This window comes from Melanerpes formicivorus, unplaced genomic scaffold (assembly GCF_026170545.1).
Source record: "Melanerpes formicivorus ecotype bairdi unplaced genomic scaffold, bMelFor1.0.p_v2 SCAF_6, whole genome shotgun sequence".
Taxonomy (NCBI): Eukaryota; Metazoa; Chordata; class Aves; order Piciformes; family Picidae; genus Melanerpes; species Melanerpes formicivorus.
This window is the reverse complement of record NW_027142358.1, coordinates 26,377,540-26,391,055: the sequence shown is the minus strand read 5'-3', so window position 1 is coordinate 26,391,055 and position 13,516 is coordinate 26,377,540. Positions and strand designations below refer to the sequence as shown.

At 41.2% G+C, this 13,516-nt stretch overlaps 1 protein-coding gene across 3 annotated transcripts in view; it reads left to right on the top strand.

The window, feature by feature from the left end:
* Positions 1-13,516, top strand: part of ADAM12 (ADAM metallopeptidase domain 12) — a 237,631-nt gene that overhangs the window by 205,868 nt on the left and 18,247 nt on the right. For all 3 annotated transcript variants that reach the window (XM_068140201.1, XM_068140203.1, XM_068140202.1), the window contains exons 15-18: positions 6,821-6,929; positions 7,037-7,235; positions 10,515-10,592; positions 13,001-13,109. In XM_068140201.1, the coding sequence (XP_067996302.1) occupies positions 6,821-6,929; positions 7,037-7,235; positions 10,515-10,592; positions 13,001-13,109 (495 nt within the window). The remainder of the gene's footprint in view (positions 1-6,820; positions 6,930-7,036; positions 7,236-10,514; positions 10,593-13,000; positions 13,110-13,516) is intronic.

Sequence of the window (13,516 nt, the reverse complement as noted above, 5' to 3'; positions counted from 1 at the left end):
ATTTAGCATACTGGACTCCTTATCAGTGTCTTCTTATTTATATTCTTCTCTATTCATCAGGTTACAGATGTCCAGCAGCCCAATGATAAATGCCAATCCTAATTTTTTTAGATCTAGTTAAAGAAAAATTATGAGAACTGCCAGAACTTGTTTACATTAGCAACAGGAACATGTTCTCAGAAAGAAGTAATGGAATTTCCTTGGTGGTTTGTTGTTGTTGCTTACAACAGGTAAATTCAAATCAAAAAGAGGATTTTATGCTATTCCATATCTGCAGTAGTATGGAAAGCTTTGTGTGAAAGAAGGGAGGAGCACCTGGGGACAGTGTGAAAATAGCCATAAATTCCTCTTAGGGGCCAAGTTCATTCCAGTCTGCTCCTGAAACACAAATTTCCCTCTCTGACCTTAATTTATGTCATGCATGAAGAAGGAATAAGCACGTATGAATAGCTTGTGACCTTTTTTGTTTCATATTTAGATTGCTCTGTTCTGACTTATTTACAGTCATGTGACCATGAGAGTGGTGAAACCCTGGAATGTGTTGTCCAGGGAGGTGGTCGAGGCCCCGTCCCTGGGGGTGTTCAAGAGCAGGCTGGATGAGGCTCTGTCCAGCCTGATCTAGTGTGGGGTGTCCCTGCCATGGCAGGGGGGCTGGAACTAGATGATCCTTGTGGTCCCTTCCAACCCTGAATGAAACTATGAAACTATGAAACTATGACTCAGAGATATGTTGATAGTAATACACTGGTGTAATGCCTGCTACTCCACTGACATTTTCACAGAGCAACCAGATACACAGATAAAACTGCTTAAGAGAGAAAAACATATTGACTGCCATGGAATTGAAGATTCTCAACTTCAGACTCACTGCTTTTTTCTACACTGACAAGGAAATGGTCCCTTAGGGAGGGAAAGTAGGTGCTTTGTTATAGAATCCCAGCATGGTGGGAATTGGAGAGGACCTCTGGGGATCATCTAGTCCAATCTTCCTGCTAAAGAAGGGTCTGTCACAGCATGTTGCCCAGGATCTCAGAGTCCAGGCTGGTCTGGAATCTCTCCAGGGGAGACTGCACAACCTCACTGGGCAGCTTGTTCCAGTGCTCCAGCACACTCACAGCAAAGTTTTTCCTTTGAAAGTCTTTCTGTGTCCCAATTTGTGCCTGTTGCTCTTTGTCCAGTCACTGGGGAAAGGATTAGACCCCATTCTCTTGACCATCACCTTTTAGACGGTGATTTGCATTCAGAAGATCCCCTCTCAGCCTTCTCTTTTCAGCAAAGCTACTAGTGAATTTTTCTCCAGGTACAACCCTACAGGTGGAATAGATGATTTTCCCACCCAAGTTAGCTGGCCAATCCATTGATAACTAGTTTTTGCAAAAATACTGATTTGTTCAAGAACTATAAAGATTTGAATTCTGTAAAATCAATTGATGATCACAGATTTGTAGCCAGGCTTTTTGTTTTGAAGATGTGAAAGGCATTAAGCTATATTCTTCGAAGTCATATTCCCATATACTCCATAGATGCAAAAACCCAGCAGCTCAGCCCCATCTTGCTTTTGCACAGGCTGAACAACAGGGATAATCAAGATGGAGAAAAGAAGTGAATGGGAGCTTGTGGAAAGTTTGCTTTGTGTCATCAGTGCAGTAAAATAATCTTAATGAGATATCAAGTCCAGGTGCAAATCACATGACAGAGAACTGTGGGTTTATGCTTGTATTTGGCTGTTCTAGAGAAAAATTATTAATAGAATTATAGAATAAACCAGGTTGGAAGAGACCTTCAAGATCATCACGTCCAACCTATCACCCAACACCACCCAATCAACTAACCCATGTAACCAAGCACCCTGTAAAGTCGCCTCCTGAACACCTCCAGTGATGGCGACTCCACCACCTCCCCAGGCAGCCCATTCCAATGGGCAATCACTCTCTCCGTGTAAAACTTCCTCCTGACCTCCAGCCTGAACTTCCCCTGGTGCAGCCTGAGACTGTGTCCTCTTGTTCTGGTGCTGGCTGCCTGGGAGAAGAGACCAACCTCTGCCTGTTTGCAACCCCCCCTTCAGGTAGTTGTAGAGAGCAATAAGGTCACCCCTGAGTCTCCTCCTCTCCAGGCTAAGCAGCCCCAGCTCCCTCAGTCTCTCCTCATAGGGCTTGTGTTCCAAGCCCCTCACTAACTTCGTTGCCCTTAGTAGCAATAACAACCTTTTGAAACAGGACAAATGGTGATGGTTTTAAATCAAAAGAGAGAGATGTAGATTAGAGGGAAGGAAGAAGTGTTTTACACTGAGGGTGGTGAAACACTGGTCCATGTTTCCCAGGGAGGTGGTAGATACTTCATCCCTGGAAACATTCCAGGTCAGGTTGGACAGGGCTCTGATCAACCTGTTCTAGTTGAAAGTGTCCATGCTGACAGTGAGGCTGGACCACATAACATTTAAAAGTCCCTTCCAATCCAAAACATTTTATGATATTGTGATCCTATGTTTTAATTTAATTCTGCAGTTGTTTCTGGCACTAGTTGGCACAGCCCAAACAACAGAATTCCAGTTTGCTACTCAAGAATTTAGGATTTTTTTCCCTTCCATAATATTTGTATACGTGGGGTTTTTTTAGATGTCTTCAGACAATGTTTGGAACTGAATTAAGTATCTTTCTTTTCCACTGTCAGCCTGATACCAGCTGTTTCTCTGTTCCTGGAATCAGCACCATGGTCAGAAATTTCTCCCTTCTCTTTGAGGAGATGGCGATGGGTGTCTTCTCATTGCAGCAGGTCTTGCACTGATCTGAAATGACACAGCACTTCTGTATCACTTCCAAAAGCATAGAACATCTCTTATTCTGCAATAGAGAAAGGAGTGGGCTCATCAGTATACAGATTTGGAGGGGAAAAAAATTGTTTCCAGGCTGATGACTGCAGTGATGAGCTTTGACCTTCTGCAGTTGGAAACGGCTGATTTAATCCCTTGAATAAGGCTTGGTGTGGACAGGCTGACAGGACCTTAATTACAGGGTCATGATACTATAATTATCAATAGCAAAGTGAAATAAACTCTGCTCATCCAGCTCAAAGCACTTAATAACCACTGAAAATCTTTCACAAATCATTTTTGCTTTGCCAGTAGAGGTAGCAAAATAGAGAAAGACATGACTTTCTGCTTCAGTTTATGTGGTGCAATCATGAATGAGGTTCTTCCAGAAACACAACATTACAATTCTCTTCCTTAAGCCTCCTCTGAAAACCTCCTTTTATCTTGGTAGCTCCATCTGTTCAGCTTCTTACACCCTGATATGTTTTCATCTATAAGAAAGTCCAAATATTGTGAGAGACCAATTAGGAGAGGGAACATCCAGCTGAATCCCGAGCAACAACATGCTTTGGTTTGATACCAAAGACAGAAAATGAAGCTAGATTTTGATTTCTGAGCTGCAGATGATCATTGGGTACCAGGTGTTTTCATACACAGACTGCTCTGAGTCTGGCAGGGGAGCTTTTGGGTTTTGTTTTTTTTGTACTCCATGAGATCTTTTTCCTTGTCAAGTATTACTGGTTGGAGTTAAAGTTCATTGTCTGAGCACTGCAGAGTGCTGCACATGTGGTGTTCTTCCTGTCCATCATGTGTAACACATTTTATTTCTACATTCAAAAATCCAACCAAACAGAAAACAAGTTTGCCAGGTGAAAGAGGAAGAAAAATACCCTAAGCCCTCAGATTTCTGTGAACTCTTTTGAATACCATTTTTTTTTAACCAGTCTTCGTTAGGTCAGAGCACAAGACATGAGCATTAATTTTGCTTTTGGCAACTTTTGGAGCCACACATCACTGCTGGGAAAGCATGTCTGCTCTGGGCTGCTGCTGCCACATCTCCAAGGAGGGCTTCAGTCATGGCAATGGTATAGAATAGAATAGAATAGAATAGAATAGAATAGAATAGAATAGAATAGAATAGACCAGACCAGGTTGGAAGAGACCTTCAAGATCATCACATCCAACCCATCAACCAATCCAACCCACCTAAACAACTAACCCATGGCACCAAGCACCCCATCAAGTCTCCTCCTGAACACCTCCAATGATGGTGATTCCACCACCTCCCTGGGCAGCCCATTCCAATGGGCAATCACTCTCTCTGTATAGAACTTTTTCCTAACCTCCAGCCTGAACCTCCCCTGGTGCAGTGCAGCCTGAGAGTGTCCTCTTGTTCTGGTGCTGGCTGCCTGGGAGAAGAGACCAACCTCTGCCTGACTACAACCTCCCTTCAGGCAGTTGTAGAGAGCAATAAGGTCACCCCTGAGTCTCCTCTTCTCCAGGCTAAGCAACCCCAGCTCCCTCAGTCTCTCCTCATAGGGCTGTGTTCCAAACCCCTCACCAACTTCGTTGCCCTTCTCTGGACTTGTTCCAGCAAGTCAACCTCCTTCCTAAACTGAGGGGCCCAGAACTGGACACAGTACTTGAGGTGTGGCCTAACCAGTGCAGTGTACAGGGGCAGAATGACCTCCCTGCTCCTGCTGGCCACACTATTCCTGATGCAGGCCAGGATGCTGAACTGATTGGAGCACAAGACTCCCAGCCAAAAAAATCTTGAGAGCCATAACAATTGCATGTGATCATGGTAGACAGATACTTTTTGTGAGGTAGGTCTGAGCAAGTTGATCTGTGCAGATATGGGAGACAAAGCAGTTTTTCACTTGGCCTTCTCCTCACGGCATGCTTCTTTCCTTGCCCTCCCCACTCCCTTCCCTTTTAAAGCCAATGTAGAATATGCACATGTTAGTGTTTGCATGAAGCAGAATAGTTAATGTGACTGCCCTGGAAAGACAAGGAGGAATCTGTGCTGAAAATGGAAATTTTGCTTTTGCTTCTTGCACAGTGCCTTGTCTGGATGCTTCTGTTGATGCTTTGATTATTGCTTGTGGTTTAATGAAAAGAAGCAAACGAATCCTGTGTGAGTCCCTTTTAATAGTGCCAGATTTCAGAAATATTCTGAACTCAGCAAGCTTGATCATAATCTCCCAAAGAATTTCAAGCTTTTGTCCTGCTCTCCAGGGAACCAACAGCTCATATTCTGTTCCTTCTGTGTTTTTCTTTCTGAGTTTCCCAGTTTCAGTATGTAAAAGAATGTTAGAAAGGAAAGAGAGTGCTAGCTTAAGCCTCTCCAAGTTTGAATATTTTCTCCTTAATAGCATTAGATGGCTGTTCAGCAGTATATAGTATTAGTCAAGCTTCTGACTGTGAAATGCAGATAATTAATTGAGGCTTTAATCTCTGAGTTATTAGTGAAAAGATCCACACTAACAGCAAGTTTTACAACCATATTTGTATTTTCTTCCCCAGGAATTTGACCTTTTTTTTTTTTAAACTACCTCTCTGAAGCTTTTTTAAATGAAATCTTCAGGATAAATGATACATTTGAGCAACAGTTAGAGGCAAACACACTTGGAAGTGGCTTGAAACGTTGGGAAAAAATGTAGCATTAACTCAGATATTCTGTCTCTGTTCAAGATCAGGGAGCAGTGTAGGAATGCTGTATTGTCAGCCTGTTTGCATCATTTGCAGCCAGTGCTTTTTTGGGTCAGTTTGGCTGGTCTATCAAAAGTATAAAAATGTATCTAGCAGCTATCTATGAAGAGTTCTAGCTGGTGTTATCTCCTTCCCACCTTGTCTTCCCAAAGCAAGACTGTGTATTGGAGTGGTTGAAATGTTGGCAGTGGGGTGATTGTGCTATTAGTTATCTTCACATGAAGAAACTATGGGATACTAAAGGGTCCTAGCAAAGGGCTGCTTAATCTTGTATGGAGCAGCAATTGCTGGCTGGAAACAAAAGCCACACTTCACAATAGGACAGAGGGATTAAATTCTAATACATGGATTAATTAATTGTTGCAACAGTAAAATCAGAGAAGTAAATCCTCCACCACTTAGACATTGGTCATAATCTAGGGGAAAACGGACAGGAGATTGTGTGCATAAGACATGAGAATAAATGTTCTAATAGTACCTTTTGTCTTCTAGGATGTAGAGATGAGCAATCTGTCTGCAGAAATGTTTTCAGTACTACTCCCACCAGGGAAGTTCCTTTGCCATTAGGATATGTCTCCACCATAAAAGGCTACAGTAGATAAGAACCAGATGCTGCCTGTCTTCCCAGATTCCTAACTCTACCAACATAGTAGAAACAACCTTTCTCTCAAGTTAGTGTTTCCTCTCAGGAGTACATTTACTGAGGATTAAGGTGGGGATAGACTCCCCTCCTCTCCCCAGTACATTATCCCAACATAACAGCAGCATATTCTATTTGCCATGCCAATGTGGTCACAGGTTTACAGAGAGCATTCCAGTTTGCAACTGCTTTTTTTCTGGTTTCTTGTTCTGAGTTGCACTTGAAAATGCTCTTCTTGAAAAGTATTTTCTTTGGCTTCAGTTTTTGGGGTCTCACTACAATCACATGGACTGCTGTAAAATGAAGGGACTTACCTGACCATCTGGCCTTTGTCTTTCATAACCAATCTAGATTTGGCACTTGCTACAAGTTTTTATGTCCTAGGAGGATTCACATGAGGGATATCATCTAGAGAAATTCTGAAAGAGAATGAGTTCTGCATTGTCTATTGCTCAGCAGTGCCAAGAGAGGCAAATAGCAGTGGAAACCCCACACATCCAGGCTCTTCAATTAACATGCTGATCCAGCATGACTAGGTTCTTGTACTCCATCGGTATGCAGATCACATCCTGCCTTCCCCTAAAGCATCAGTGGAGCTCAAAGAACATTATTAAAAACACCTTGTCTGAGATGGAAGTTCTGATTAGGTTTTGTTTCAGGTGCAAAGCCTGCTCCTGGGATCTGCTTTGAGAGAGTCAATTCTGCAGGGGATCCTTATGGCAACTGTGGCAAAGACTCCAAGAGCTCCTTTGCTAAATGTGAACCCAGGTAGGGTCTCTCCCTGCAAACACAGAGACAGATGCAAGGGAGGTGGGAGAGGGCTTATAACATTTCCAATTATTTAACTAATCGTTGTGTTTGTTTATATCCCTTAGAGATGCTAAATGTGGAAAAATCCAGTGTCAAGGAGGAGCAAATCGACCTGTAATTGGTACCAATGCTGTTTCCATAGAAACTAATATCCCACTTCAGGAAGGTGGCAAGATTCTGTGTCGTGGTACCCATGTGTATTTGGGTGATGATATGCCCGATCCTGGCCTTGTCCTGTCAGGAACCAAGTGTGAAGATGGAAAAGTAAGGCTCTGAAATACTCCCATACAAGGAAAACATCACTACTCTCATGCAGCCAAGTATTCTGTACTAAACCAAATGGCTTTTGCTTTGGGGTTTATTTTTTCCTTCACAAAAGAATTGTTTTTTCATGCTCGCAAAGTCAGCAGTTTGCTCCCTTCTTTTGGATACCGCTCTGGATTTCAGATGCAATCCAAGCTGTTTACATTTATAACCTAGTTTTTAAAGACAATCCCAAGAATCTCTCCACATACAGACTTTTCTGCAACATAAGTGCAGCAAAATACATTGCAGGCTTGTTAACTAATTTCTGAGGAGTTCAATTCACTTTGCCAGCATCTATGACATTGCAAATTGTGAATAGAATAGAATAGAATAGAATAGAATAGAATAGAATAGACCAGACCAGACCAGACCAGACCAGACCAGACCAGACCAGACCAGACCAGGTTGGAAGAGACCTTCAAGATCATCGCATCCAACCTATCATCCAACACCACCCAACCAACTAAACTAAATAACTTCACTTTGGGTTTCAAAACTTAATATATTAGAATAATATTAGAATAAACCAAATCAGGTTGGAAGAGACCTTCAAGATCATTGTGTCCAACCCATCAACCAATCCAACCCACCCTAACAGCTAACCCATGGCACCAAGTACCCCATCAAGTCTCCTCCTGAACACCTCCAATGACGGCGACTCCACCACCTCCCTGGGCTCTCCTCTCCTCCCCACCCCCCTTTTCTCTCTCTTGCATGAAAAGCTTTCTCTGTTTGCACTGCTAGAAAAATACAAAGCCATGGATGTTCTACTCACCAAAACTGATTTTTGCAATCATATTTTGCATACTTGATGAACTACCCAATGTGAGTGTAGTCCAGATTTCATGTGGCTGTCTCATTCTTTGGTTTTCTTCTGTGAGAAAAAGAACAGAGAAAGGAGACATCCATGAGTTTAGGCATGGGGTGGGGGGAATGGAAAAAAATCCAAGAGTTACTGAAGTGAAGAAGGTTTCTGTACCCTCAGTGGATTACTTGCAAAAAGAAAAAAAATATATTATAAAAAAGGGGGGAAAAAAAGCATAAAAAGCTTTGATAATTTGTGGCAAATTCAAGTAAGGCTCTGAATTTCTGAGTGCTTTTGAATTATGTTGGATTACCACACTGCATTGGGAGCAGGTTTAAAATACATCCCTAGTGAAACCACAGTTTTGTTACAGGGAAACAACCCTGACAACATTTCTAAGGCAATCTGTTATAAAATGTCTTTTCAAAGAAAATTCAGTGCTGGCAAAGCACCCCATTATGTTTTACTAATGAGCATTTAATCTTTCTAATCTATCTAATCATACACATACACAGTATAGAATACACAGGCTAATACTTAGGAAATTGTATGTTTTACTTTGAGGACATTAGTGCATTTGTATTATGGATTAAGAATATGAATTTAAATATTCTTGAGTTTTCTAAGCTGAAGGCACACAATTTGAAATGCAGCCATTTTCACATGATCAAAATTCTGTGTGCTTCTGCACTCTGAATATCTGAATTGTGAATACTGCTGTAATCAGACCATATTCTCTACATGCATGCATGTTGATGCCAATTCACTCTAATTTCCTTCCCATTTTTCCTTCTCCCCAGGGCATAAGTGCCCTGATTAAGCATCCCTGTCGTCTCCTTCAACACTATTCTCTGCTTTATGCTAATTATTGTGACTGACTTTTAGTACTACTGAACTGCAGTTAAACATGAGCAAAACTGTGCAGTGATTATTTTTTCTTCCTTTTCCCCCTGCCCCCCCCCCCCCCCCCCTTTTTTTTCCCCCCTTTTTGGTCAGCATAACATGGTAACACTTATTCCAGACCTAATTCCTTCCATTTTTTTCCCAATTTTCAGTAAGATGACCTCTCATTATTGACATCTTCTTCAGTCATATGATTATTTGATGGTGTTCTCAGATTCATGGACTAGTTTTGGTTAGCAAAGATCTCCAAGATCATCAAGTCCAACTGTCAACCTAACACCATCATGGCCATTAAGCTATGTCCACAGGTTTCTTGAACATCTCCATGGATAGTGACTCCACCACCTACTTGTGTCGGCTGTTACAATGACCACTTTTTCAGTAAAGAATTTTTTCCTGCTATCCAATCTAAACCTCCCCTGGGCTAATCTTGTTCTACCTCAATTTTCAGCTATATTGGCAAAGATTACCTGGAATGAATGGAAAATAACAAAACCTGAATTTTGCATATTCTACTTGTTTGTCTCCATTTCCTGTAATTGTGCTTTAAACATGGCTGGGTTTGACACACACAAAAAATTGTTTCACTCGGGAAAACTCTTAGAAAGGTCTCAGTTTTGCTGAAGAACAGGAATGAGGCAAATATATCAATGATGTCAGGCAAATATTCAGAATATCCTGGGTCCAAGTTCTGTACTGGAAAAGTATTGATGTAAGCAGAACTATGCTTATTTACACCACAAAGGGGCCTGAACCTTCTGTTGAGAACTCATTCATTTGCTGCTGTGAAGACATGAATGCAGGCATATCAGGTATATAGAATAGAATAGAATAGAATAGAATAGAATAGAATAGAATAGAATAGAATAGAATAGACCAGACCACACCAGACCACACCAGGTTGGAAGAGACCTTTGAGATCATCGAGTCCAACCTATCATCCAACACTATCTAATCAACTAAACCATGGAACCAAGCACCCCATTCAGTCTCTTCCTAAACACCTCCAGTGATGGTGACTCCACCACCTCCCTGGGCAGCCCGTTCTAATGGCCAATCACTCTTTCTGTGAAGAACTTCTTCCTAACATCTAGCCTAAACCTCCCCTGGCACAGCTTGAGACTGTGTCCTCTTGTTCTGGTGCTGGTTGCCTGGGAGAAGAGACCAGCCTCCTTGCTCAGTTCATTCCTAGTCCTGAAAAAATGCAAATTAAAAACAAACTAAGAGTTCAGTGAATCTGTGTTTGTTTACACAAAATCAGCATATCAGCCAAGTAAGAAATATGTCTGAAATTGGCCCAAAAAGAGCAGGCTTGGACCTCAAAGACAAAGGCAGAAGATGACGACACCTAATTCTGGTGTCCTCATCTTTCTGTGTACATAACACTGCCAGTGCTGCATGTGTGTTGGGAAATCTTTAACTATTAGATGAAACATTGATGGATGAATAGCCATAAAAAGAGGGGCATGATTCCTTGTGAGCACCAGCAGTTCCTTCCCTGTTTGAACTCCTTTTCTCTTCTTTTGCAGATTTGCCTTAATCGCCGGTGCCAGAATACAAGTGTTTTTGGAGTTCATAAATGTGCAACAAAGTGCCATGGACGTGGAGTAAGCATTATGGGAACATTTCTTTTACAGTCAATAAGCACTGGACAAAAAAAACCCAAACCCCTTTTATGTAATTGATTTGGGATCTAGAATTGTTTTTAATTTATCAAAGACACTGCAAATTTATTTATGTTTTTGAATTCTATATTTTCAGTGTCCCTTATATGAACTGTGAGAAATGAAATTCCTTTTAACAAAGGAATATTTATCAACTAGCAATTATCTTTCTCTTAATTGACAGCTTGTGATAAAAAGGAATTTTGTCATCTTCAAGGCAGTTTTAACTCTAACCTTCCTTAATGAAAAATTCCCATTAACAGCTCAAAACAAAGAGTAGTTTCTGTGTGGATACAGAGAAGTCAAAATGTGCACTTCAGTTGAGTCAAGCAGAAAAGCATTTCTAAAAGTATTAAAATAAAGCAAAACTATGTCGATGAGTTCCATAACATGAAAGTGGTGCATTTGATGATACTCTTTAATAGTATCAAAGTGTTTTGAAACTTAGTTTGTTAATTATGTCAAGCTAGGCCTTATCAATCTTGATTTGCTGCTCATCTGTTTGGCATTGTGACAAGCTGTGGCAGACATATTGGAAAAGACAATCCCTGAAAAGGGATTTTAATTTGATTTATCATCATGCATTTGAAACACTGAGCAGTGCTGATGGTGCTAGATAGTACCATGGAATGGAATGGAATGGAATGGAATGGAATGGAATGGAATGGAATGGAATGGAATGGAATGGAATGGAATGGAATAGAATAGAATAGAATAGAATAGAATAGAGTAGAGTAGAGTAGAGTAGAATAGAATAGAATAGAATAGAATAGAATAGAATAGAATAGAATAGAATAGAATAGAATAGAATAGAACAGAACAGAATAGAATAGACCAGACCAGACCAGACCAGGTTGGAAGAGACCTTCAAGATCATTGCATTCAACCTATCATCCAACCCACCTAATCTTTATTTCTGTATGATGGAGAACCTCTGGTGACTTTCAAGTGTAATAAATAAATAATCACATAAAGTTATAGCTGAGGATTCCTGTAGAGCATTACTTTCAAAAATCATGATTACTTGATCACATTTCTTATGATCTTGCTGTCTTTGAAAAGTAATCTATTTGTTTTTTACCATGACCACAGCCAGTCTAAGCTGTGTGAATGGAACTTTAATACTCTGCAGACACAGCCAGCACAGTTTTTCTGAAGCTCTCCTTGCCAGAAGAATGCCTATTTGCAAACTCTTTGTGTTCATGTCTTACTGAGAAACCCATTTATTCATCTATTACTCTGTTGTGTGGTTTCTTCATAGTGGTGGTTAGATCATTGATGGTAGATTATTCTGTGTTAGCACAGAATTTAGGCCCATATTGATAACTAGCCCTAAGCCAAAATATCTTATTTCAAAATCAACTTGAGGTTGTACCAGATGATCTCCAGAAGTCCCTTTCAGCCCTTGCCCTTGTATGACCTACAAGTCACACAAGACAGTGCCATCTCTGTCCTGTGCCCACAACAGTTTTGGCCTGTTCAGTTCATGTATTCTGTCAACAGGTCGCAGAGCTTTAGCCTCTGTTTTTGCCACATATCCACTGTTTGCGTGGTAGCAAAAGAAAATAAAAAGCAGCCCTAATCATCTTTTATTGATGCTTGGGACCTCCTGAGGAAAAAGCTGTGAGTTTATTAGTTCAGTCTTCCCTATGCACTAGGACAGGATGATGTTAGTGATGGACTCCAGTCCATCAGAGCTCTCTTGTTCAGCAGGGAGCATTTGGTAAATCAGGTCTTGCTGGTTGTTCCTTAACTCAGACTGAAACCACCAGAACACTGAGGACTATCTTTACAAATGGTACAGAGTTTCCTTGGCCCTGATTCTGCTTTCAGGTGTTCTTTCAGCAACTGTTTCATCTTAGAGATGGGAGATCTGAGACATGGGAAAATCAGTATGCAGCCTAATGCCAGCCCTTGATGGATAGGAGTGTTCAAGTGGTCTGACAAACCTTTACAACCTTAACAGCACAGAGAGACTCTTGTTCATGTGAAGGCAGAAGGAACAGAAGTTAGACAGCAGATATAGTTGCTGCTGGAGGCAAAGAGAGAATAAGACTGAGGATTGGTGCCATTACACTTATATTATTGAAGTTGTCAGCTGGTGCAACTCAAACGATTACCTGCCAAATAAATAATGCTTTTTTAGAATCCCTGTTACTCTGTGGTGTCGATGCTGTGATTCTGTGATCTTAGATGTGGCAATAGGCAGATACCAGCAGATCTCTTTTCTTCTTTAAGCTTAATTTCTTTCAGATGTGTCACTATCTGATTAGGAAGCCTTATCAGCCAGCACTGCTCTCAGTGGTACAGGGTCATCCTTTCCATGTTAAGCCATTTGTCTTCTTTTGCAGGTCTGCAACAATAAAAAGAACTGTCACTGTGAGGCTGACTGGGCACCGCCACACTGTGACAAGCCAGGGTTTGGTGGCAGCGTGGACAGCGGACCCATTAGGCAAGCAGGTCAGTAGTAATTCATGCTTTGCCTCTTGTTTCCATGATGAGGAGTGGGCATACAAAGTATTGGCTTGAAAGCAATGAGCTTGCAAGACTGGAAATAAGTCAATAAGTCAAGTGGCTTAATCCAAACACTTTGGCATCAACCTGGAAATTTGGTGAAGCAAAATCAAGGCAGGCTGAGCTCATCGATGTTCTTGCCTAACTAAAGGTATGGTGGTCCTGGTGGGTTCTTGGTTTTGCCTTCCTTTTTCTTTTTCAAGGCACATGGGCAAGTTTAGTAGCTCACTGCACTAAGTAGGAAATTATATTGATTTAAGGTGAGGATGATGAGCTAACTCCCACACTTGAGCTAGTCCTGTTGCCATGGTAGATGAACATTGCAGCACTCTTGGATTCACTTTGAGATGCTC